Raw genomic sequence first — 27,891 nt, 5'->3', positions numbered from 1 at the left:
GATAGTTGATGGCAACTATAAGCGTAATCTGAAATCAGAAATACAGAAGTTATCAAATGTGAATTTTCTCCGTCCACCACAAATGAACGCTCCTGAGAATCTCTGCGCTAACAAGACGATTGAAAACTGGATGCAATGCGTGCCGTTGCAAAAAATGCAAAATACCTTGCACGGAATTGTGTCAGTGTGGAGATGAGTGTGAAAATTCAGCAGATCATGTGTTAGATTATGAAGAAAGTAATTTTGAAGAAGAATCAATGTAACTATGAAACAGTTTCACATTGTTTGAAGGAAAAAAAAATCCAGTCTCCTTGATAAACACTACGGTCACAAACATTCGCTACTCTACATTTAAGTCTCCACATTCATGTATTTTGCGTTTTAAAATATTTTTTTATAATTAGACAGCGTTGTGAATCAAGCAAATGGCCGGTATTTTTTTAAAATAAACATACTGATGCATATACCAACAGAGAGAGATCCTACGTGCGCACTTTTTTTTTTTTTTTATTTTTGGAAACAACAAATGGTGCTTATTCCTGATGATGCATGTTACCATATTGCGCATAACGGCTGCTGTATAACGCTGTCTAATGTACTTTCTATTTCAGCGTTATCTTGGCAAAATATAATTATAATATACAATTTAAATATGTACTTTTGGGTTCACAAAGTTTAATAATTTTTCAATTGTTTGTGTTGTCTGAGCAAACTATTTTCACCACCCATTAAGTTTTATTAAAGATGTTGAATTATTATTATTATGAAGTCTGTTAAAGCAAATAAAATTGTGCTTTACAATATTTAACATGATTGAATTAATACCGAAAGAAAACATGAGCAGGACGTAGGAATAGAGGATAATTTGTTTACATGTGCTTGCACGCTCTGAATTCGGTTGTCAGAGGTAAAAGCAATAACTAGAGTATCAATTTTCGCTCATCAGAAATATCACCCATGGATCAATATAATATGTGCTTACCGGGTGTATTTGATGGCCGCCATATTGGATTCGGCCAACCTGTCAGACTGGGATCACTTCAATTCCTCTTTCATCGTATCATAAAATCAACACTGGAAAGATTTCAGCAAAGTGACTCTTTGGTTATTTTATTACTCTTAGCCCCCTCTAATCATGTGGGAAAATCAAGAAAGAAAAAAATATTTTTTTTTATAATTTCGTTGTTTCTTAACCAAACTGAATGATATACATGACAATTTAAAGACAATGCATTACTCTTTTAAAAGATACACAACTTTGTTCTAAATTATTTGCCGTTTATTTGTTATTTTAAAAAAATATATAAAGAAAACTCATCATAAAATGTGCAAAATTTGAAATAAAATTATTTCTCACGTTATTAATTGCATTGATAAGTAATAATTCTTGTCAATTTTTTTTTTAAAAATATTATTTTCTACCTTGTTTGGTGTTTGTTGCATGAAGATTGGTCAATTAGTTTGGGAGATATAGGCTTTTAAAGACAGCGCTGTGCATTCGCGAAGGCGGCCATCTTTGATTCGGATGAACGAAAAAAAAATGGCAACCGTGTCAGAATTTTAATGCATCACCGAAAGAATAAAAATCAAGTGTTAGTTCAATTTTAACAAGAAATGCACACGGGATTACACAATACCTCTCACTATATCTTCCACTGATTACCCGTCGTGCACATTACATCTCTTATGCTCGTGATGTGGCTTTCAAATTGAAGAAGATGTGACCATAGACGGTGGATTGCTGGAACGTGTGTTTGCAAATTTCATGAAGTGATTGCAGCAAACCATTATCTGTAATGGACATCATCTTCCTAATGTATTCCGCAAGTAAATTTGTAACTATTATAATTAGGGCAAGATATGTCCTCTCAGCAGGTATCTTTCTTGATTACCTAAATGCCCCTCTATCAAATGTCCACTTTTCAGAATAAGTCCTCTAATGAATCCATCTATATTAAGGTTCAAAGTAAATTGGAAACTTCATAACGAATTTACAATAATTTACTTTTTATTCATCCAAACACATAAATATCAAAATTACTGGCAGTCAAAGATTGGGAATACTAACTCAAAAAACTAGGTCCGATTTGAATTTCCAGAGGCCACAGCAACCTGGTGTCTGGGACTTTTCAAGCCCTGGTAGTGATTCTACACTATCTTCGATTCTAAATACAAAAGTTTCAGTTCGCTGGCTATCTCGTTTGTTGGGATCAAAGCAGAAATTGCACAGATCCCGACATTTGATATCAACTTCAAGAGCTGTTAACCTGTTACAGGAACATTCTGGAAACAATTACAAACAAATAACAGAATATGGATCCTATATTTCAATCCGAATATCAATCTAAAAAATGATGCAGGACACGGGACGTCCACTTAGTTGTTTTTTTTTTTTTTTTTTTTTTTTTTTTTTTTTTTTTTTTTTTTTTTTTTTTTTGTAAAGTAAGAATTAATGGCATTCTGGAATTATAACTGGATAATTTTGGTGGACCACCTATCAACGGAATTACAACAAACACAGATTTCGTTCTACTCTTTCGGCCGGTTACTGACCTGGAAATGTTCCTTAAGCATTCATTGTTGCAAAAGAAAATGCAAGACTACAACTGCTCAGCACACGAAGGTAATGTAAAACGAATTCGTTGGGATTAATCCCATCCATCTTATTGGTCTGATCTCTCTTCAAGCGACTATCATATCTTCCCGGAACTGAAGAAATCTCTGCATTGTGTGATATTTTAGAACTTAAAATGGCAAAAATTATGCTGTAAAGCATAGAAAATAAAAGAAACTTTTAGAGATTTTTGAAAATGAAAGTTTAGTTTCGCGACAATGAAACGGAAGTTACATTGAAAATCTACACGAAATTCAATGAAATTAAAAAAAAAAAGTAAAATCTGCCAAAATTTTGAGAATATATTTCGTAGGTATTAACGTGTGGCTTTTTGTGCTATCTTTCCTTTTCTTCAATTTAAATAAAAGTAATTGTTATTTTGCTTTCATCTCTTTATTCTCTTCGTCTCCTTTCCATATCTATCTTCTATCTAGTGCAGCAGACATCTTCCGCTTGTATTGTGAGATCAACAATTTCTTTGACATTTTACATAGAAGACTTAACATTTTTTTTTTACTGTAGTAGGAGCAGCGGCGGCTCTTGGGGGATGTCACACTAATAAATAAATAAATAAATAAATAAAAATAAATATAAATTTATTGCTACAAGTTAAGGGAAGAAGACTTATCTAATGTTCTAATTGGTGTACGGTATACAAGAAATATGATATTAGAAAGTTTCCTTCCCTTGGCTTATAGTGATAAAGCTGTATATGCTTACTAACGTGACTTTCCTCAGGAGCTGCCACTGCTCCTACTACAATAAAAATATATTTCATAAAAAAAAAAAAAATCAAAGAAATTATTGATACTGCACAACACATGCGGAAGATCTCTAGTTTCTATTAATTTAATGGTATGAAGAACATATGAACTCATATTTTTTTGTGTGTTCATATTTACAATTATTTGCACCTGAAATGAGCACTTAGCTTTAAAATTTTAGTGATAGTTACATTTATCGCAAACATATTTGATTAGAATTCTTACTTTGTGAGATTATGTTCCATTTCAAGAATTATACACTTGTGCATAATGGACTAAAAAAAGTATAAGTAAGTATCGATTTCTGTGTTCGCAGAACTACTGTTAGCACCTTTACACAATGGAACAAAGTGAATTAATATATATATTATACGTGAATAGAGTAACCTAAGAATAAGCTGAATAATACGCTTTACAAGATTGAATACTATATACATATTTTGCAGGTTTTTTTCTGATTTTAAAGAATTAGTTTTCACAATTTAGTGTGGACATTTAAAAAAAAATCGTTTTCTTGATTCGCTCTTTGGTGTTTAATATCTATTTTCAGACTGTAGCTATATGAGAAAGATATTACTTTAAAAGTGGGATCCGAACCACTAACAGAATTTTTATCCAAAGCGTCTGCATCCTTCGTTGGAAACCGAACCTGGAAGGATATATATATTAACAACTTGGCTACGAATGTTAACGTTATTTTCGATACAGGCTGTATTATTATTTTTATTTATTTGTGAGATTATGCAGGCGTTTTAGGCGTCACTAAATTATTTCCAGACAAAACATGCCAACTGGGCAGTAGTTTCGCGACTGCTACCGCAGCATTATTTGACGCATTATATACTATAGTTTCACCCCCTGCTAAAATTGCTCCCCATATACCGAATGTACCATAATCAATAATGGAGTGATTGCAAAATGACATCACAGCCAAATCTTCGCCAGGTGAAGTGACACCTTCTCGACTCACAACAAATACATTATCACGCATGTGTTGCAATGACTCGCGACACCAGTGTGGGTCGTCACTTAAAACGATAAACAGCACATTTTCATATTTCTTTTGAAAGTATTCCATTGCCTTAAAATAATAGGAAGGATCTGCCGGTAATAGATTGTACTTTCTCCATAGATAATTTTTATAATCCATTCGTCTCACATGCACACCTACAAAAGTATTATGTGTTCTGCCTCTTGTAACAGACTTTAAAATTTCTTCACTTCTATCAGCAAGGGACTTCCGAAAGGTAAACTCTTTCCGAATGCTTGGAAGCCAATGTAACACAACTTCTGGCATAAGAACATACTTTGGAAGTAAGATACTACCATTTGAAAATCTGTTCTTATCAAATGATATACCCTGCCAATCAACAAGGCAATCGGATATGTGATTCAAAGTAGGAACAGTGAGACTAGAAAACAATGGTTCCAATTCGGCTCGAATACAATAGGGAACATATGGTTTTAAGCCAGAAGATTTCGCAACAGCAAATACCGAGGCATATTCCCACATTTGATTACCCAAACGGCCTCCCTGTTTCACGGTTACTATTCCATTTGGAAGGCAATCATGCGTTTCATATGCTTGATATCGTAGTTTTGTTGTCCATGAAAGACACAAGAACCTTTCATAATCTCTTATGTGTTTCAAAGCACGCATTGAAGGATTTTGTAAATAAACAGGAAAGACAAATTTATGTACAAATACTATCACAGAAATTGCAAATATAATAGCAGGCACAAGTAAATTTTGCATAGATCTCATCATTGGAGATAATAGGCAGGCTGAATAATTTACATAGACAATCATTACTAAGTTGCTTTTATATTCAACTGTGTAATATTACGAAAATTTAGTTTATTCAGAAAACTGGCCACATAGTTATGTGTAAATGTACGAAATAACAGACTTATATGTTTCTACACCAACCATCACAACATTAATAAATAATGTTCTTTCAGAATAATACGAAATCAATTTCTCCTCTCCTCATTAAACAAACTATACATATAGGAGTTTATTCCTACATATAAACTATACTATACAATTGACTAGATATATTTTTTACACAAACGGAAAATAAATTACATGTTTTAACATATATTCTTAAACAACATTAACAATAAAAAGAAATATTTTTTATAACAAAAACAATTCTTCATATACATATATATTCCAACAAATAATCTTTCAATATAATAATACGAAAATTACTGTAAATTATTTAGACTGGAGGAAAGCAATTAGTTAACAATACACATATTTAACAGATTTCGTTTCATTTCTAACACTTTCCCCTAGGCACATTGTAATATAGTGCTATATTATAATAATTATTTTCGGACGAATATAAATGGAAGTTTAGAGACAGATCTAATCATTAGCACCTTTCAGTGTAATAAATTATTAAATATTTGCTTTCGCCTGAACATTTTCATTCAGGTATCTTAACTTATTGCATTGCAAATAAGTTAAAATATAAATACAAAAGCATTCAGCATATGGCCAAACAATGTCTTTTACTTTAACAATGAAAGCTGTAATTTTAATAAAGCAAGAACCAGAAAAATCCCTGAGTTAAAATCAACTATATCAATTTGATCAGGCACCTACGGCTGGTAATTAATGCAAGAAATATGAAATCCGAAGTTGAAGCATTCAAACATACTAAATGATATACGGCTGTCTATTATCATCATTGTCAATAACTGCTCCTGCAGCGAACAAAATTTCACCTTGTTTCTCTAGCTCAGCTCTTAACGATGATTTAAGTATCACTACATGATGCTGTATTTTGTCGAAGGCACTTTCAGATCTGAAACAATATAAAGGATGATAAAAATTAATTGACTGGGTTTCCATAGACGAGTTATGTAACTGCCGATGTCACAGCAACATTTACTACTTATATTGTTGTAGCAAAACAAATTCGAGAAAACAACACCTTACAAGATTATTTTTCTTAAACAGTTCATTTTCTTGAAGAAAAAAAAAAAAAAAAAAAAGGGTACACCCACAATTTAACAGACTATTTAACCCACCACTGAATGGGGCGAAAATTCTATAAAATTAGAAGTTAGTTAAATCGCAAATTGTAGTGTTGTCAACAATATTTAACCCCTTCCACTACGACTTATTTTCTGAATTAGATAAATGAATTATAACTTATAAAAGTGTATTATAGATGATTTATCATTATATAACTTTCAAAACCAATATAGTAACCCTACGTGATGCTACAATAGTTTAAATTTTATGACGAGTGTAGCTCGTCATTGTGCAACTTGGCACCGGGAGGCCATGACGAGCAATACTCGTCATTTCAGTGCAAGGGGTTAAATAGGACATTAATAAAGACCGGATGTTTAGGCATTAAAAACCTGGAATATAGGCAGGCAAATAGGCACTTTGGCAGTAAGGAGCAAAAAGGCAAAACAAAATTGGCTTAAATTGAAACTATAACCCCCACATATAAACTTTAAAATGTTGTTTTTGATCATATCTTTAATATTAAAGAATAGGCATTTTGTTTAACATCCGGTCTCTAGACATTACACTTGAAATTCTGATATATTATATAAATTTAAAATATTTAATGTATATTCCATATTAATAACAAAAGACTTCTTAGAACTGTATATTGGAAGAGTGAAACACACACAGATACACACACTGTGTGTACAAACTACTGCTGCATTACAATCGCATCTATCGTCGGGTCTGTTAAAAATCTGGTCAAAGTTTTAGTCCCAACAGTTGTTTTCTAACTACGTTTGCGAGAGTAGTCAAACTCTGTCTGTTAAATTGTGGATTTACTCTATAACAAACTGAACAGAAATTACCATCACATTCTAAATATTCAGACCTGGGCTTGAAAAATACATTCGCCTGCTCGCCAATGGCGAGTACTTTTTTATATTTGGGGAGTAAAGTCCGATGAATCCCAAACGTGAATTTAAGAATAAATAGCAGTCATTTTTTTTTTTTTTTTTTTTGAAATAGATACCAATAAGCAAAATAAAAAATATACTGATATGTTCACTGTGTCGCAAAGTTATTTTTGTTTATTTGTATAAACACTGTGACTGCAAAATGGTCTGGCTATGGATGGCGAGTACTTGCAAGCAAGATTTTTCAAGCCCTGATTCAGACTTTATATTTCTTTGACTCTGTTGATGGAACTACACCTTGCAACACCATAAAACGTTTTCTTGTTAATTCCTTTCACGTCTTTAGTGATAACCAACGTACAAACTCTTTCATTATAAACGTCCTTTAAATTCCTCTTCTATTTAATTATTTATTGTCCATCTCTTTGGTTATCGAATTCAAATTTTGTGTAATTTTTAATGTAGAAATTTACTCGCGAAATGGGTTTTGTGGTGAAGAACCATCTCGTGAGCAGGTTTTGTCGGGGTTCTCCCACTTTCTTCATTCCACTATTTGGATCATTATCACCGTCTTCTCTAGCCTCGGGGCGCAAACGTTGGACTCTTAATTTATATAAAAAAAGATTCGCAATCCTTTCCTTTTGCTTTGAATGGTCACTCTTGTGGTAATGGAAGATTTTTTTATTACAAATAAAAACCCTGATTAAATCTGGACTCGAGCGAGTTGGGCAAGTATTGAACTATTTTTGAATTTTTATACGGAAAATTCGGTGAAAGCAGCCCACCCATCACCTAGGAATCTTGCGCAAGAAAATTAATTAGATGCACTCAACTTGGACGCGGCTCATCAAAGGAGAACAGCAATGAATTTAAAGTTACGGACCTAAGCCATGTTCTTATGCTTTTACATCATAATTTTACCTTTCCTTTCTATTCTAACACTGCTGATAAAAAACCTGCGGTGCTTCGAAACGTAATGGAGATAATTTGTTTAATTTGAATGGCAAAATTGTAATTCCTTCAGGTTGACATTCAAAAATCGGGCAACCGCCGACCTGAGCGCTGAATTTTGGATGGTTATATATGCTGCATATATGTAACAGAAAATGGCTTTTGTACAGTCTTTATTTAAAGAAAGAAAATTAAACACTAAATGTAAGTCAAACGAAATTTTAATATTATCCGACGATTGACAACGTAAACACGCTGAATCGATAATAAGAATATACAGCAGCAAATGAATGATAAAGTGAGAGGGAATAGGCAGAAATGCCTGTTAACAGGTGCAAACTACAGTGCCATCGAAACTTAAAAGGCGTCTCCAGAAAACAGTTGCGTCCCAAAGTAGTATATTTGAAAATCTGCCCCGAAATCCATGTCGGAAATTTGAAGGAACCGAATTCCCTGTGGCAAGGTTTTTTTAATGTCAAGTTGTCAAGTTGCATGTTTTTTTCTTGACAACTATAATAAACATTTCGATGACTGTATTGATATTTACATTGTATTAACTATAAAATTTTACTTGTTGTATAAACATTTATATTAGCATGTTTTTCACATTATAAAATTTTAGATCAGCTATTTGAAACTGGAAGCTGTGTAATGCTACAGTTTGGTGCTCCCCTTCTTAGTAAAATATATGGAGAAACAAAGGACAGGCAAAAAAACCTGGTCTTGAAAAAGAGCAGTGGTCGCAGGCAAACAAGTAATATCAATGGCATAGTGAATTGGCTTTGGAGGCATACTATTCGTGGACCCATGACTCTTTGTATACTGCCAACACTTTTTATTCCATTCTCCTACCTCACCCCCTCCTCCTCCTTAGCTTTAGAGGAGGACTAAAGCTAATATAAAGTGACACCCTCCGGAAGTTCTGTGTTCCTACGTAATGCATTGGCTATTTGGAAATGACAGTTCAAGATGTAACAACGGTATTAACATATTAACTGATATACGTGAGCTGAATTTAACTCACGATATTTTCAAGCTCGGGGCCTCGTGAGCCAAATATGACTATCCAGTATTTTCACCTTGGGTGCTGAATGGTGTGAAGGCGAATACTTGTGATTACATTCACGTAATCTAATGGGTGTCGCCTTGGACAAAACCCTGCAGTTGGATGACCTGCAGACATACAGCAAAAAATTATTGAAAGAGAAAGTTCGTTTTGTTTCCGAAGGTCTTAATCTATTTTCGTAATAAACCATAGTGGTCCCTTACGAGAAGATTATTTTCTCTTTGTGTGGCAGTTAATGTATTAAAATGTAGGCTGCTCTACTTACGTAGAAGAAAATTTTAAAAAGTTTGTCGACTTTGGTGGCTAAATAATATAAAGGAAATGAAGAAAACTTTTGTGTACTGGTAAAGATTTCAATAATTGAAAGGTTTTCTCTTTTTCTTTAACTTAGGGGTCGTATTGAAACAATGAGTTTAGTGATTTGGAAATCCTAGTTTTACTGTTAAGAGATTATGTACGTGACAATTAGAAGAGAAACCACAATAGATATAATTTACTCGTTAACATATTCCACTAATAAATAAATAATACGTTCCCGCAGAATTAAAAAAAAAAAAAAAAAAAAAAAAGTAAAACGAACGATACGCTTTCTGGTGCCACAGAAATTCATTTTTCTTTACTCTTTCGAAAATTATACAACGATAACTTACCCTCAAAAGCAGATCGTTCTGATCTATACATTGATATGGAGAATATTATAGTAAAGTAAAAATTAATTAATGCCAATCATAATTTTGGGGACTACATTTCATTAACTATACTTTTTACTGCTATCTTGCTAGTGTCATAACGAAAAATACAGGGTAAACCTGAAAGATGTGCACAAACTCCGGGAGGCGATCCGTGATATCAAAAGAAGACAAAGAATCCTCTTGCATGTTGTCCAATTCCGCGTCGTATACGAGAGACAGTGGTTGCCAACCTGGAATCGACAATCGAATCTTGACAATTAGGAACGGAACAGAAAGATGTGTACAAACTACCTCTGTCTGCGCAATTGCTTAATGTACCACTTTCCTGATGTTCATAGCCACATTTAACTTCGTTTTGATGTCACGTATCACTTTCTGCAGTTTATGCATATCTTTCTGTTTCGTTCCAAATGTCAGGATTCGATTGTCGATTTCAAGTTGACACTCCTGTCACTCGTATACAACGCGGAATTCGACAACATGCAAGAGGACTTTTCGTTTTCTTTTGATGTCACGAATCACTTCAAGCAGTTTGTGCACATATTTCAGGTTCGCCCTGTATAATGAGGGTACATTTCAATATCAGCTTCATCTTACTAGATAGAGTCGTTATCATACAGCGTAATATCTCGATTTTCAAAAACTATGTATGAGCATTTATACTTATTCACCCTCTGCTCGATGAGATCTATGGATCGCTGAATGTCTCATCTTTGGGCACATTATTATTATTATTATTATTATTATTATTATTTTCGTTCAACGCTAATAGTGTTACACAATTTTGCGAATAATCGCGCTAATAATTTTATATCAACTCGAACTCGAACACTAAAACATCTACGACTTTTTAAACATGTAATTTAATATTTTCCATAATTATTACGTTACATCCATACCTTGATATTTCCAGTTTAATTGTATGCTAATATATTCTGGACTTAATTCACATTGTAATAATCCCCTACATTAACAACTTAAGGAACTGAGTTGACGCATGAATACAAATTTTTAATGGGATTTCCCACCTTCCTCAGCGGCGTTTCTTTTAAAGCATCATTGCAAACTCACCACACCCTAAGGAAGGCATTAAGGAAGTATAAAACAAAAGAATTTTTCTAGAAATAAAAATATACAAATACCGCTATATTATCATTAATAAAATTTGCACTCTTAAATACGTATTTTAATTCTCACTGAGCCACTCAGTAAACCTTTGAATAATATGGAGAAAAGCTTCCGAGTCGTTCTGTGCAAGTTCAAATATTTAAAAGTGAAATTGTTGTTACTAATAATATGAAGGTATTTGTATATTTTCATTATTAAAAAACACCCTTCAACAAGCAATATGTTACGTTATGTAAAGATGCTATAATATATGAACCACCGTGCTTCAAAGAGTTAACACTGTCATTTTACTTACTTATAATTGTAATTGCCGAAAATATCTTTTACTTTCTATTTTTCAACTCTCCTCTCCAGCCTTATTCACGAACGATAAAAACAATAAAAACAGCGGGAAAAATAAAAAAGGAGCGGACTCAACGAGGTAAAGTATCGCGTTCCTCGGTATATTTCGCACTGCTCTACCCCGGTGAGTCCATCCTTTCCACTTTTCCCGATGTTTTGTATTGTTTTTCCTCATGTTTTTATTCCCGTGAACAATACTTTAGAAGAGTCGAAAGCTAGGAAGTACAAAATACTTTCATGAATCAACTAGAAGTAAAAAATATAGTTTTCTTTGATAATTTTATACCACAATTATATGATGTCATGAGTTTGCACTCGATACTTTAAGAAAACGCTGTTAAGAAAAACTTCTTATTGAAAATTTCGGCAATTTTTACCAAAGTTAGTCAAAAATTCATAAATTCTCTACATTTTTATATAATTTCACATTTTACTGTGCTTACCATATGCATATAGGAATTTCCACAGCTGACGAACGTAAGACAAAACCCAGACAGAAACTGAGGTAAATTCATTTAAAATTTAATCGTTCAAACGATGGGCACTGACAGGTACCTTGAGCCTTTTAAGAGCCGAAAGTAAGTAAGTGAAACCCCAAGTAAGTAAGTAAGTGTAAAAAAAAAAAAAAGAAAAAAAAAAAGCGTACCTATGTCCATGAAAAAAAAATTGTACGATCAAATTGCTTAGTATGAAGATCTAAAACTTACATAAGAAAAAAATGTCCTACTTTAATGCAGAGTAGGTGTTCAAGTTAGAGACAGTATATGTAATTTTCACTTTTACTTGCCTTAGATAAATTATCCGAACTTTCCAACAACACACTTAACTGCCAAATCTATGAAATAGCAGTAGGAACTAATTGACGTCGCGAGAACATCGCGGAAAACAAGTCGAACGGCGTGAAGCGGTTTCAGCTCTATCTTTGGTCTTTTGTGAGTGCACTGAAGTGTCTTGTAATGGTGATGGCAACCCGACAGGAATAACCGGCGTTTGAGAACACGGAATGGTAGTTGGTCCTAAACGAATGGGGCATTTGATTTCGAAATTCTACTAGATATGTAACTCGCTACATTGTGTCACGGATGGACCGTGAGTACAGAATTGGAGGCATTACGACCTATAAGGGATACACACTGATCGCCCACGTGTGATGAATGATCGTGACCGGTAACGTCTGGGCAAACAAACAACAGTGCATGAAACGACAGTGAATGCAGGACGTTCAAGCAACGTCTCCCAGGGGTCAGCGCAGCGCAACTTGGTCTCCGTGGGGTATCGCAGCTGCAGACCAACGCCAGCGCCGCTATTGACCGCTGACCATCAACAGCGGCGACTCACGTTGGCTCAGGAATACGTGAATTAGTCCTTAGGTAACTGGCAACGTGTAGCGTGGTCAAATGAGTCACATTTTTAGTCGGTATGCAGCAATGGTCCGGTGCAAGTGTGGCGCAGACCCCGTGAGATCATTGTGGCTGATGGTGCCTCTGTAATAGTTTGGGGTATTTTTACGTTGGATCGCCTATTCCGCTTCAACTAGACATTGACCAGTCATTGCTTCGTTCAGCTCCTTGGTAACCATCTTCCGACTTTTATGGACTTTGTGTACCGTACCAACAATGGGATTTTCCACGATGAAAATACGCCATGTTACCCGGCCGCTATTGTGCACAAAGCTGGTTTGAGAAATATTTTGGCCACTTCCACCGCATGCGGGATATCATCGAACGGGCCATTCGTGCCCAGGATCATCCACGTGCAACAACCACCGAACTGTAGACGACTATCAAAGCTATATGGTTACACGTCCCTCCAGCGGACTACCAGCAACTTGTCGTGTCCCTGGTACGTAGAGTTATTGCACTTTGTTATGTTCTAGGAAGTCCCACAAGTTATCAGGCAGATATCTCATGAGCTTTAGCAGTTAAGTGTACGGCTGATATGATTTATATGCCAAAGTAAGACTGCAACCTCATCCCACTTGTAAACATTATTGTAACATTTTAGCACATTCAAATATTTTTTCTCCTTCTTCAACCGTCCAATCAGGTTGGGCCACACGTTTCGATGTATGATTTTCATCCTTCATTGGATCTTTTATTTTTTATTTTTTTAAAATCATAAGGATAGTACGTATATATTTTACACAATTGATGAAATTCATCTGATCTTGACTAAACTCAACGAGGATGATACTCGTATCAAATACGGTGTGTTGGCCTTTAGTTACCTATCGAAGCTGGAGTCAAATTTTCGAAAGAAGAAAAAAAAAAAAAAAAAAGAAAAAAAAAAAAAAAACAACACACTAATTGCTATCAAGAATAAAAGTACATTGAACAAACTGATGTTAAAAATATTAATGCACCAGAAAGTAAATAATGAGACAGTTGATTAGTTATACTGTGAACACATTGCGTACGTAAGAATTGTTTTAAAAGCGTTCGATGAAGGATGTATTTTTGAGCAACAGGAAAACTTACTGGTCTAAAGATTAATCCAACAACTGCAAAAGCAAACTCTATTATAGCTAATAGCATTTTTTTTTAAATCTTGCTAACTTTTTTTGTAATAATTATTTTTTACGGTCAATTTTTTATTTTTAGTCGACTACCTCGATCTACGTCTCAGATGAAAGCACTAATTAAACTCGAGGATCCTTACACGCTATGCACACCACCATCACAAATCACCATGTTTGAATGGTATGTTGAAATATTTCGATTCTCATCTAATAATACTCCTATATTTTATGGCACAGAAGAACTCAATATTAGAGCGAATTACTTTTGCCTCTAAAGAATACTACTGTTCCGAACCCCGTCGATCGCCCAAATTCTTGCTATCTCCTATTCAATTATGCTAAATTAAATTTGTAGCATAACTGAATACAACTCTGATTACAACTCATAACCTACCTAGTTAATAACATTTGTTTATCTCTGTGACGTGTCATTATTTTTACTGAATAAATCAATCAAACCCAACTCTTCTTACCTTCTAGTACACAAATCAATAGTACTAAAGCAGCATCAGGATCGGACTATTCGGTAGAACTTCTACTAGTCAGAGATAACCATTTATTTCTGTAACACATTTAACAATAACTAGTTCATCCACTGTAGTCACCCTGTCTAAGTATGGTTTCCACCATAATATTCCTTTGCTGTATAACGAACATGTTTTTACCTATAATCAAATCATATGTTTACGTTATTCATATGTATATAACATGCCCAAAAAATACGCATATTCATTATAAATTTAAAATATTTTAGTTGCATACAGAATTATGACTTACAAGCATATACGTTTTCATTAAATCAATGAAACACTGTAATACTAACGCTGTTTTTTGGTATTGTAAACTGTCCTAATGAGAAGTGAAAATAACTTGCTATAACCGTTAGTGATTTGTTTACGTCCGTTTGCAACACAGTAGTTGTGAAAAATGATACTATATACTATTCAATGAGAGTCATATCAATAGTCGGTTTTCTATTCAATTCCAAGGTATTTCAATCCTAGTAGATCAACCTCACATATAGGTCGTTCCCTTCCACACTATATCGCCTCCAAGACAGCTGGATACAGGGCCACACCACCGACTCCGGATACGAAGTAGAAAATGAATCCACGACTCAAAATGAGTGTGCTCGTTATGAAGATTAGCGGACCGATTTAACACCTGTGAGGCCACTTTAAATTAGTCGAATACTGTGTTGTGGTGAATGTTTTGATGATTCTATTTTTGTTAGAAGGCACGAAATATGAAATGAAATCTGTAAGTTTTACGTCCTACAGTTATGCCGGTTAGGCTAAAGGAGACGGTGATGATGAGAGATGAGTGAAATGAAGAAAGTGGGAGGAAACGGGAGAACCCCAAGGAAACCCACGAGTACGGTGTTTGTCCACTACGAAGTCCACACGGCGCGAGCTGAGATCGAACCAGGGACCTCAAGCACCGGAGGTGAACGCTCTACCACTGAGCCACCGCGATTCCCTATGCTCGTTCCAAATATGTAATTGTATTATCTATTGAATTTAATCAAATAAAATAATATACAATTTCATATTAATTTCGAAAAAAAAAAAAAAAAATATTTCTTTTAAGTTTCTTCTGGCAATGCTATTGGAGCATTCTCAACTGGTTTTTGTTTATTTATTTATAATATTAGGTTTTAAAAAAATGCCTCGTTCATATCTTCCTCTGTATATAAGATATGTTTTTGCTTTTAAATTACAGGAACAACAACAAAACATGTGCACAGAATACCACATCCTAGTTATAAACAATCAGAGAATTTATTGGTTCTTTTTGTTTTTTCTCTCTCGTTCTGTTTCCTTTATAACAGCAGGGGTGAAATGATGAAACAGAATGCTAAAGCTTCTACATTTTTAAGTGATGCAACTGTGTTGATTAAAGTTTTTTTAACAGAATCGTTTAATATCGCTGAAATGGAATTCTTTACTAGTCACGTTTCGCTCAGTAAACTTAGTACCAACAATCGATCTGAAGGCTATGACGAGCTTAGATGAAAATTTCCAGTGAATACAATTTCTTACGAAAATATGCTACAGGTATGGCCGTCTGCAAGGTGGGCTACACCGAGCTATTACTTACCCCTGGATTGGATATTAGTAGAATTAACAGATTTTTACCAACTAAGTTAGTGCACTAACATTACATTTACACATACTAATAAATAGTTACATAGCTAATAACTAGAGTAATTTATATCTATAGGAACAGGTAAATACAGTAAAACCACTAGTATCGATAAAATATCTCGTGCAATATTCACTATTTTACCACTTGGGACACTTGAATAATGTAAAGACTATGGGTAAAAATACGACCTGAAATATTGGAAATAAATTATATATTGAATGGAACATTATTTAGGTGAGTAGTTAATTAATTATTACACTGTGTTCGACAGGCTCAATGAGTGGTTAGTCCATGAAGGCTTAAATACACAAGTTCTAAGGCTACCTATGAATGGAGCACCTGAGAGTTTATGGATGGTGTTCCTTTTCAACATAGTCCACAGACAAGACTATTACGTGGTCGTACACATTTCATTCACTGATGTTCAAGTGCGTTAATGCTGCTGGTAAGAAATGATTTTCGAAGGCGTCTAAACTTTTATTTACGGCATGCATGACGTCATCATCAGTGTCAAAATGAGTACCTTTCAACTTCTTTTTGAGCTTTGGAAAGAGATGAAAGTCAGAAATTGCGAAATCAGGCGAATATGGTGGATGAGACCAATTCGTGGCCGCAATTGTGAATTGCTGTTATTGCGTAACTGTCTTAAAAGACGTGTGTAGTACTTCCCAGTCGCTCTTCGCTCCTTTGGAAGATAATCCACCATCACTATCCTTTTAAATCAGGACAGTATCATGGAGTTAGGGTGCCAAAGACGTAATAGAAAGTGCTATTGCAAGCCAATGATCCATATAATGTTTTAGAAAGTGCACATAACATGTCAGAGTTTGCCATGGGCAAAATCGTTTTTTATAAAAACCAGAAACCGGTTTCTAGAAAAATATGACACTTCGGTTTTCTCAAAAAACGGTTCGTTTTTAACCGAAACTGATTTCGGTTTTCTCTGTTATAGTTGAGTGATAAGGATAAGTTATGGTTGAATAGTAAGTTAACAACGAAACACTATTTTGGTTAAAAACAGAACCAGTTTCGGAAAAACTGAACCGGTTTTAGAAGAAAACCGAAACCGGTTTCGGTGAAAAACAGTTTTTTTTAAATTTTCAAAAAAGTTTCAGTTTTCCTGAAAACCGGAACCGAAAAACCGGTTTTTGTGCCCACCACGAGTATAGAAGTATCTGTGCAATTTTTATCTTAAGGAGGTAAATTATTTACATTTTTCCTAACGTAATAATACTGTTTAGTGTAGTTATGAAGTTTCTTTCTGTCACAAATGAGTTACTCTGATGATCTTATTTTATGAAGTAATAGATTTTCTTATTTCAAATTTTTATATTCTTATCGCTATTCTCCACCTAAAAATACAATAAGTGTAGGAAGAATAGAAAGATTAGTAGAATATAAACGATGATAACGAAAACAAAAAAATACCGCGCTTATAATAAACACAAAAATTTCCAATCAGAACTTGAATCGTTGTACGCTAATGTTTTAAAATTCACCTACTAATGTTTGTTTAATATTTATGAAAAGAAAGTGGAAATTAAAATTATAGAATCACATATATACAGGGTGAATCTGAAAGATGTGCACAAACTCCGATAGGTGATGCATGACATCAGAAGAAGACTAATATATTCAACTTTTTAACTTTTAAACTAATACACTAAAAACTCTGAAATTTTGTGCAAATATCGGCAGGGGGACATTGTTTGGCATACTTTGTGATAACACAATGTTAACAGTGCTGCCAACTCAACATAAAGTTGCATTATTTCAAATGCCATTATGTCAGGTTATTGGTGGAATGAATGAAATGGTTGAATGAAGAAAGTAGGAGGAAACGGGAGAACCTCGAAAAAACCCACGAGCACGGTGTTTGTCCACCACAAAGTTCACACGGTGCAAGCTGGGATCGAACCAAATTGTGGGTGCTGGTGTAGTTTCGGCGCACCACCTTTCGGAAGATTTACAGATAAAATTTCATACTTTGTATGAAAATACATATTTATAAGAACACGTTTCTGAAGGCGACAGAATTTTATACACAGTAATACACACGTATTTTAGATTTACAAGTGTAGCATTACTGGTGTAAAATTACTAGTGCTTTACGATGGATGTAAAAGTAAATCTTTTTATCCGCACCTTCTATTTCTCGCAAAAATTAACAAAATATCATCTCTCTATGACTTACAGTTCTCAAGTTTTGGATGCTTAAATATGTAGAAATTCGAACTTTATTGGCCAATATCTGGGAAACGGTGGCCAGTTAGCCAGCAGACAGTTAATCAGTTGCCACCGGTTACTATTTGGTACCAAAGTATTTACAATCCTCTTAGGTATTGATCAACACCAATATAATCTCTGTGTGACTTACGGTTCCCGAGATTTGGCTCCCTAAATCTCGCAAAATCAGAACTATCTTTTGGCCAATATCACGGGAACGATAAGTCATAGAGAGATGATATTGGTGTTAATCAATCCCTAATAGAATGTTAAACATTTTCGTACCGATATTAACTGATGCCACAATCCAACTGACTGCTGGCCAAACTAGTGGCCACCGGTTACTATTTGATACCAAAATATTTACCATTCTCTTATGTATTGATCAACATCAATCAGGGTTGTTTTGTTTACAACAAAATGTTTAAAACAAATGATTAAAACTTGTTTTAAACAATTGATTTTGTTTAAAACAAATTTTATATACGTTTTAAATATTTTGTTTTAAACACGTGTATTTTTTTAAGTCTTGCTTTAAACATATGTTTATTTTTATTTTATAATTTTTGTAAAAAATATGCCAAAGAAAGAAAATTACAAAAAAGCGATCCCGTTCAGAAGGCTATTCTCTTCCCATACAGTGTTGCAACACTTGGTACAATTACCAAATTCAGCCCTTTTTGTCATTCATCGGACCATTGGTACTACGTTGGCATTTTCAGCCCCCTTTGTGAAAAAAGTTGGTACAATTCTATCCAATTCAGCACCATGTAACACATGCTTGTCACATTTTCAAAAGTGTCAGTAAGACTTTCCCTACATCTCATTATTGATTGATTTTTTCCTCGTTTTATACATTTTTTTCATATGTGGCCATCATACCGTTTTGATCTCTATTGGTCACTTTGAAATAGAGGAGCGTTTAATTTCCTTACAATACATACCGACGATGATAACTGTTTTCTCTTTTAATTTGCGGCCTCTTATTATACTTCCTACATGCGAGAAAAGTTTCATCTACTTCCACAATTGTTCAGGGTCTTCCTATTTGGATGCTTTTAAAAAGAGCAATTTCCTGATTTGGACTCTTGGAGAAAGGGGACAGAGTGTTCTAGAACTTTACTTCTTTTAGTTTCGTGTTATAGAGCCATGTAATTATTACACTGTGATAAAATAATGAATTCAGCCCTTTTTGTTTTAATTTGGCACTATTTTTCAGCCCATTCCAGAGCTAGGACTGTGGCAACACTGTTCCCGTGTGACTGTTTTGATTTCTCGTGGCTACAGCAGATCGATGTGGTGACCAACAATTTATTTCCTCTCTTTTTTCCATTTTTTTAATCGTCTATTGTATTTAAATGCTTAACAGTTAACTTAGAAGAAAGTGTTGTAGTCGAAGGTTGAACTACTTGAAGAAATGATATTAAACAATTATCATTGAAACAAGTTTTTGTGTTGTATTCAGAAAACAAAGGGCTCTTCACTAAATTGCGATTCTGAAATTAAAATATTGCAGGCATTCGTTAATACATACAATACATGTTGGTTCCCAGTCTTCGTACAACTTGGAATCGTTTAACATGAGTTTTACGGGAAGAAAAAAGGACATCATTTCGAGTAAACCGAAGAAACTAAATTTATATGTTTCGAACAAACTTGGGTTGTAGGATGTATTTGGCTCCAACTTAGGGCTTTTTAAAAATATTTTCAGATATGGGTCGTTCAGAGCACAACGATCCAAGTCCATTTCCAAAAAGGTTCAACTTTGCTCTGCAAACATAGTATCTTCGTAGCGAAGAGTCCGAAATAAATGAACCAAAAACCACGTGAAAAGGTGTAGTGTGGGCTAGAGTTTTATAGGACAACCGCTAGACAAGAGCGTTTCTAGAACGGGGGAACAGGAGGGCTAATTTCCCTCTCCCTGCTCATAAATTTAAGATATTGTGTACGCTGCAGCGTGAGAAAGATTAATAATTCAAGCTCTAAATGTCATAGTCAGTGATGCATAATTACATTAAGTAAATGCAGGGTGTGTCAAAAAGAATAAACCGACGGAAAACGTCATATATTCGCAACTACGAATCCGAAAAGAAAACTACGTGACAAGGTGCAATCTAGAGCTTTTATGATTACCGCTAGAGAGGGGCGTCCGTTTAGAGGTCATCCGTCCTCCTACCGCCTACCCTGAATTTCAAATTTTGGAACAGTAATGCAGAATTAGAAACCTTTTGCTGAGCAAAGTCCAACAGAACAAAATTGAAGTCCTTATGCCAAATAAATACGGAGTTTGAGCAGTTAAAATCCATTGACCGCAAGGAGGTATATATATATATATATATATATATATATATATATATATATATATATTGTGTGTGTGTGACCCAAGGATTCCAAAGGTGGCTCTACTTTCGAGCGTCGGGCCTGCTTAAAATTCTGGAAATTGTGCCTACAACTTTCCAGTTTTGATCATCTATATTTCCTCCGTATTTATTCGGTGTGAGGACTTCAAACTTGTTCTGTTGGACTTTCTTATCAAAAAGTTTCTAAATCTGCCTCACTGCCCCCAAACTCTGAAATTCAGAGTGGGGGTGGGTGCGGCTGCCCTCCTGCCCCCACTGACGCTCCTGTCTCGCGGCCGTCATATGAAACTAGCCCACGCCCTTTCACGTGGTTTTAGTTTCATTTATTTCGTACTCTTGACTGCAAAGATATTACGTTTTGAAATAGCGTTCATTTGCTGAGCAAAACTGAACATTATTGAAAATAGACTTCGATCCATTGTACTCTGAATATCCCAAATATTGTTTCTCTTCAATACAATTATTGATTTAAACAACAACCAATACACAGGCTTGCACAAAATATTCTAAAGTTAGCACAACATGAAGTGTGCTTGAAACATCACTTTTCGAAAATGTATTATTTTAAAATAATTTTATTAGCATCAGCATTCAGCGAAATAGCAATCAAATTTTTGCAACTACAATTTCATCCAGCTCCAGGTGATCAATTGAGTAAAAATTATGTACATGTGTGCATAATTCCAATAATAATACAATTATTTGAGCCAAATACCGTAAAAAATGTCATATTAAATCCAATGGTCATTCGAAAGTCACTTTGCAAACCACTGGTGTTACACAAATTAAATTAGAAAAAAAAAAAAAAAAAAAGGTGCGTTATCAGTGACAGCTTACGGAAATACAAACTCAGCATTTTGAATCCCATACAGACACTCAAGTCATTTCCAAAACCGCTGATGCTACAAAAACGAAATTTGATATATTAAGGTGCATTATCACCAGTGTACTACGAAAATATTTAATTTTTTTTCGAAAATCATCTTGAACAACAAGTGGCCAATAAAAATTCATTTTAAAAAAAACTATATAAAAGCCATTTTTAGTCAAACGATTTTATTTCTGTTATCAATGTTGCACTGATCAGTATATATAGGATGAATCTGTAATACTAGTTGCAAGTAAACAGTCTTAACAAATAAGTTATTACCCGATTTTGAAATGTGTTTTAAACTTTTCAAAATGTTTAAAACATGTTCTTTTTTTTCATTCGTGTTTTAAAACATGTTTAAAACATTTCGAACATCTTTTTCATGTTTTAAACACATGTTTTGTTCTTTTTCTTAAAGAAAAAAACTATTTTTTCCAACCCTGACATCAGTATCATCTCTCGGAGTATATTTAGTACAAGGGGTCCAGAAGCACGTAAAAAACACAAAATTTACAGGAGAAATTAATGATGCAAATACTTAGACGTACAGTAACAGAACCTAACCTAAAGTGACCTAAGCTAACCTGAACCTGATATTAGTAGAAATAAGCGAAATTCTATCATATTTTGGAAAATCATGCTGGACCCATACACTAATATAACATTAACTAACCGAACCTAACCTACCCTAAACAGCTACAACTTATGGTTCCCGAGCTACGGCTCCTTAAATATCTAGAAATTGGCCATCTTTTGGCCAATATCACGGAAACGGTAAGTCATAGAGATGATCTGTCATTGGAATTTAACTAAACCTACTTCTTTCCACTATCCTCGCTCAGCTATACCCTCCATCGCTGACGCGCCTGCTCACTTCGAATGAACCCTGCCCTTCTCCGCGATGCAACTTGCTTCACCCTGCCCTGACTCAGATAGCACTGGTGCTTTTTAGTGTCCACCTAGCACAGATTGGTTTGTTTTTGCACTGTAGGTTCCATGCCATACATTCGGAAGCCATATTTAGACGGAAATCTAAACAGAATTGTAATTTTTCAAGGGTTAAGTTCCAAAGTTGTGCGTCCGTTTCCAACAAAATTTTTAAAATTTACAGGAAAGATATGGATAATTTGATCGTTTTTGTGCTTGATAATATATAAGAGTCTTGAAAAATCTGTTTATGTGTTATATATAAGCGGTTATAAACATGGGACTATACGGCGTGCGGAGGGAACTACTTGGCGCAAGGTAACCGAACAGTTGCATTGTGGGAAAGAAACTAGCATTTATGTTATTAATATGACGAATGTACAAGGGCAATGAACTAACAGTTTTAACATTTGTGAAGCAATACGTTGATAACGAACAAAACCTTTTAAAAGTTTGTGAAGAGCACGGAGTAATGAACCTAATAACAAATTGTAGAAAGTGTACAAAGGAGATAACAGTGAAAAAACGTGGAGAAAGCGGACGCCCAACTTCGGAATAAATGCGTTTTTCAAAAATAAATTAGGGTCCATATTCCGCTAAGGGGGTCCAAAACTAACCTAATCTAATATAACGTTATATTATGTAATCAAACGAAAATCAATGGAAAGAAGTGGAGAAATTGCAAATTTCGTGTGGAAGAAATTACTGGACCCCCTTAACGGAACATTGACCCAAATTACTTCTGGTAGTCCCCTTGAATTTTATCTATGCTAAGTGATATTTTCATGTCGCCCAGCGCAAATAAGGAAATTAATGACAGAATTATTACTTTTCAACAATTATTTCGAGTAGTGCGCCAAACGTAAACCTGCACGCAGTTGTGTCTTGACAGCAACCGTCAACTTTATAACTGTCCAATCTTTGTGAAGTATGAACCTCCGTTTCCCCCCCCCCCCCCTAAATAAAATCCAAAAGGCGTTATGATATACCATTTACACGAAGTGTGTTTAACTCTCATGTTAATTTGACCCGTATTCTTAATGGGTATGAAATGAATTACTTTTATACTATTTAAAATAACATGACAAGTTGGAACAACATACTGTTTGTTTACAGTTTACGTTTATGCTGAGAATGAATACCATTGCAGTCTCATGAATAAAAGTTTTTTTGGCCTATGTTTAGCAGAAGGGGTCCAGCTATTTTCTCTAAAAAATGTTACAATTTTGGTAATTTCTGTTCACATTCGGTTAGTTTAGGGTAGGGTAGGTTAATTTAGGTTAGGTTACGTTAGTTTAGGTTAGGTTAGATTAGTTTAGTTTATGTTATATTATTGTAGGGGTCCCGCATAATTTTCCACAAAATGATAGTATTTCGCTTATTTCTACCAATATTAGGTTAGTTTTGGTTAGGTCAGGTTAGCTTAGGTTAGTTTATGTTAGGTTAGGTCAAATTTGGTTACGTTATGTTACGTCTAAGTACTTGCATTATTCATTTCTTCTGAAAATTTTGTTTTTTGCGTGCTTCTGGACCCCTTGTACTAAACATACTCCGTTTTTTTTTAAAAGCACTAAATTAGTAAATGTAAATGTGCTACTGACTTAGGGTGTTTCACTCTAAGTAAATATCCTGACGATTGTATTACAGCTAAACTAATCAATAACATACCAGAAACCGACCAGAAAAGCTTATATTAGACAGCCTGCAGAATACCGTATTACCGCCGGCAGTGATGTATTCATAGTGTTCAAGATCTGTCTTCTCAGATTTCGAAACAAGTAATTCAGGTGAACAAAACTTTAGGGTGTTAACTTTAATAATAAAATAATTTTCAACACAGTATTATCTCCGAAAATTTCCCACTAAAACAGTATTGTCCTTCAACTAACTTCTAATTTATCCAATAGAAACAAAGGGACATAAAGATACAGATAGAATTGAAAGAATATAATTCCAACCAAGATCCGTGCTTCCAGCACCAAGCAAGTGATAACATTGGACAACCCTTACCGCGTTAATGACACTCAGTTCCATCTGTTAGCAATTGTTAGAACTAACAAGACTTACTAAACGAAGATCCCAATCAGCACACAAGTACGAAGATACACAAAACGTGGAAACCGTACGCAAGATGAGACTGTCCTTTTTTTCCTCCAGAGAACCATTCAATAAAATTTCTTGTGAAAGCACTTTACTTTAAATATGCATTTTTTTTTTACCGTATCCGGACGGACTTACTGTTTTAATTCATAATCATGTACCGGCACCTGTACAATAAAGCAGTAGAATATTAGACATTTTTTTTTAATGTAGTTTTATTATAAATATTTCATTGTCATTACCAAAAAAAAGTTGGGTTCGATTCCCGGCGGGAGCTCATGTGGTTCGGATTCCACGTTAATCAGTAGGTCTTGTCTCATATAGCCTTGCTACTGAAATTGACATTAAACTCAAAAAATAAAACTAAATTTAAAAAAAAGCCAACTTACGTCACTTCATAAAAAAGATAAATATAGGTTAAATAACTATAGGTCCATAGCATTGCTTTTGCCTTTCTCAAAATTATGTAATCAGTGACGGAAAACCAGAATTTTATTGAAAACCAGTAACTTGTTGCTCATAAATGTTTTAAAATGTCAAGGGTAGAACTCTGAAAATCGGGGCCCCGCAGGCCCGTAGCCAGCCCAAAAATGTAGAGGAGGAAGTTAGGGGGGCCAAGAAAACCACATTATAGTTCATCAAATAGTAACATCAGCAATTTATCAAATATGCTCCTGAATGTTTAAGTATTTTGCTTCTACTTAATTCTATTATCCCCCTCTACACACACACATATTAACATTCTGTAATATACATCCGTGTAATATGAAAAAAAGTGATTTTTTTTTAATGGGTATTACTAACTACACGTGTTAGAATTAAAATATAAATGTTTTAATAGTCCCACATGTGTATTAAGATCAAGAACGAGAGATGATCTACTGTGAAATAAGGAAATTCAACTTTATTAGACTCTTGTTAAGGTTAACTTGCGAAGTTGTCCTTCCGTTTTTATCAAAATTTTGAAAATTTACCTAGAAGAAATTGATAATTTGATTGCTTGTGTGCTTGATAACATGTAAGTGAAGCGTAATTTATGTGTAATATCTTTTGACAAGCGGTTATAAAGACGGGACTAATTCGCAAGTAGAGGGAACTACTTGTCTCTACGTTCAGGACAGTTGGATTGTGGATAATATTCGAGTAGACATGCCTGCAAGTATACAGTGTCTTTGCGCTGGATGTGAATTGACAGTACTAACATTTGTAAAACATGATGTTGATAATGAGGTTAATCTTTTGAATATTCATGGCTTAATGAATGAAAGAACAAAGACCACCAAGAATCGTTTACGAGTTTATGCTTGAGATAGGAGAGCTCAACAAACCTAAGTACGTACTAAGGTAAGTGCGAAGTACACATAACCTAACCTAAGTAACCTAGTAGTGCGTTATCCCACCTTACTTTGGCTTCTCGCTTCGCTCGTTCTTCCCTCTCAACTCCGCACTCCCCATTAACTACCCACAACCGTGCTCCGCGCGGCCCGCCAGTCTCCCCTTTAGGTTAATAATGCATTTCCATATGTAATTGTGGTTCCTCCCTTGTACTCACCCTCTCGAGATAACGTAACAGAACATAAAATGAGTAAAGTTTAAGTAGAAATTCATGATTGTAAATTTTATTATATTTTTTGTTGAAAATTAGGTGGACGTGAAACTTTGAAGTAATTCCCTTGTTTACAATTACAGTTGTATTTTTTTTTAAAATATTTATACTAAGTTCTCGTTTAAAATCTTAAATTAAATTCGTTTTGTATAAAGGAACCACCTGCACACTATACCAAGAAGACACATGCCAAAACAGCTAAAAAAAAAAAAAAAATACTACAATGTTATTCAAAGCTACTCTGAGAAAAAAATGTATGCGGCACACATAATATCGTATGTTAGATTTGTAAATCATGTAGTTTTTGGACAACGTACAGCAAGCGTATAACTGAAAACGTATGTTTTATAATACTTTCTGTATGTGTTCCATCTATATATACTTTCCGTATGAAACAATATAGGCGGTCAGGATCTCACATACAAATGGACGTGTATAACATACATACATATATGTATAATATAAGGAAGATTGTTAGACATCAGACATCCTGCAACAGCATGATGTAATATCTAAGGTTAGTGCCTATGTAGCATACGGATAACGTATGCTCCGTTCTGATTTTTGTAGTAAGCAAAAGGATTTCGTATATTTGCACAATATACCACTGTCCGGAGAACGGATTTTTCTCTATGTAAGTAAAACGCTACACCCATCTAGTATCGAGTTGAGTTGATCTTGAGTTTAACGTCCTGTTCAGCAGCGATGCTATATGAGACGTGGACCTACCGATTAACGTGGAATCCCAACCACATGAGATCCCGTCGGGCCATCTAGTATCGAGTAAAAGCATCACTGCTTCTTTCATGTTGAATTACAACATTATTACGTGTACGCGACTAAGAAATAGTTTTAATTTACAACGTTTTTATATGAAAACTAGCTACTTCCACGGGATTCCCCATCCCAAATATAATACAAAACATTTTGCTACTTAATTTCTCCTCTAAATCTTGCAAATTTTTACTAGTCCTGGCTCCACAACCCGGAATTTAATCCTTAACTTAAACGTTAAATATGTTCACTTGCTCAGTTACTCATCTGATTAAGGTAATTTAGTTTAACTTTATTCTTCTACGAGAACAAACATATGAAAATCTTTGCAACCATTACTTTTTCGGTGAATGTTCCACCACAGTTCTTGTTTTACATATCACACCACAATAAGTTGGACCCTACTAGAATCAATCGCCTTTAACGGAACTCGGAGCTCTTAATTCAATTCACAACTAATTGTTCCGCAGTTAATCTAAGGTTTGCTGTTGACGAAGATTTTGCAGTGCATGTATGTACTACAACTACACAATAGAATAACAATAACCTACCCAAGGATCTTATACAATAGAGGATCTGCCCTTACAACAAAATCTTGAAGCCATACGTCACAATTTCGGCACCCCAACTCTGCCCACTCTGCCCAATAGGATCGCAATGTTTTGAGCCAACAATCATGGCGGAAACGAAAGTAGCCAATCAGACGATGGCAGAAACAAGAGTAGCCAATCCTACGTGCCGATGCTCGGTTGTTTTTTGGCTTCATCGATTTAATAGGATGAAAATACATATGGGCAGATCCTCTATTTAGAACATCCTTGAACCTAGCGCCGTTATTGCAATCGACAAAAGATAAACGCTTTATTCCTGTTCCTATTTTTATGATTTGGCTTGCAACAAGCACTTCACACTT

The 27,891-nt window shown here is 34.6% G+C and overlaps 1 protein-coding gene across 4 annotated transcripts; it reads right to left on the bottom strand.

The window, feature by feature from the left end:
* Positions 1–1,990: 1,990 nt before the first annotated feature.
* LOC145691656 (galactoside alpha-(1,2)-fucosyltransferase 2-like) lies at positions 1,991–24,490 on the bottom strand. 4 transcript variants are annotated; one of them, XM_081767020.1, is made up of 3 exons: positions 24,167–24,490; positions 14,440–14,631; positions 1,991–6,194 (listed from the first exon to the last, which is right to left on the bottom strand). In XM_081767020.1, the coding sequence occupies exon 3, from the start codon at positions 5,186–5,188 to the stop codon at positions 4,118–4,120; it is 1,071 nt and encodes a 356-aa protein (XP_081623146.1). In that variant the 5' UTR covers positions 5,189–6,194; positions 14,440–14,631; positions 24,167–24,490; the 3' UTR covers positions 1,991–4,117. The 4 variants fall into 4 exon arrangements, with proteins under 4 accessions (XP_081623146.1, XP_081623147.1, XP_081623148.1 ...); XM_081767021.1 differs by lacking the exon at positions 24,167–24,490 and adding an exon at positions 24,100–24,122; XM_081767022.1 differs by lacking the exon at positions 14,440–14,631.
* Between the last annotated feature and the right edge of the window lie 3,401 nt (positions 24,491–27,891).

The sequence above is a fragment of the Thermobia domestica genome, chromosome 1 (genome assembly GCF_964235325.1).
Source record: "Thermobia domestica chromosome 1, izTheDome1.hap1.1, whole genome shotgun sequence".
Taxonomy (NCBI): Eukaryota; Metazoa; Arthropoda; class Insecta; order Zygentoma; family Lepismatidae; genus Thermobia; species Thermobia domestica.
The sequence above is the reverse complement of the archived record's forward strand: the minus strand, read 5'-3'. Positions and strand labels throughout refer to the sequence as shown.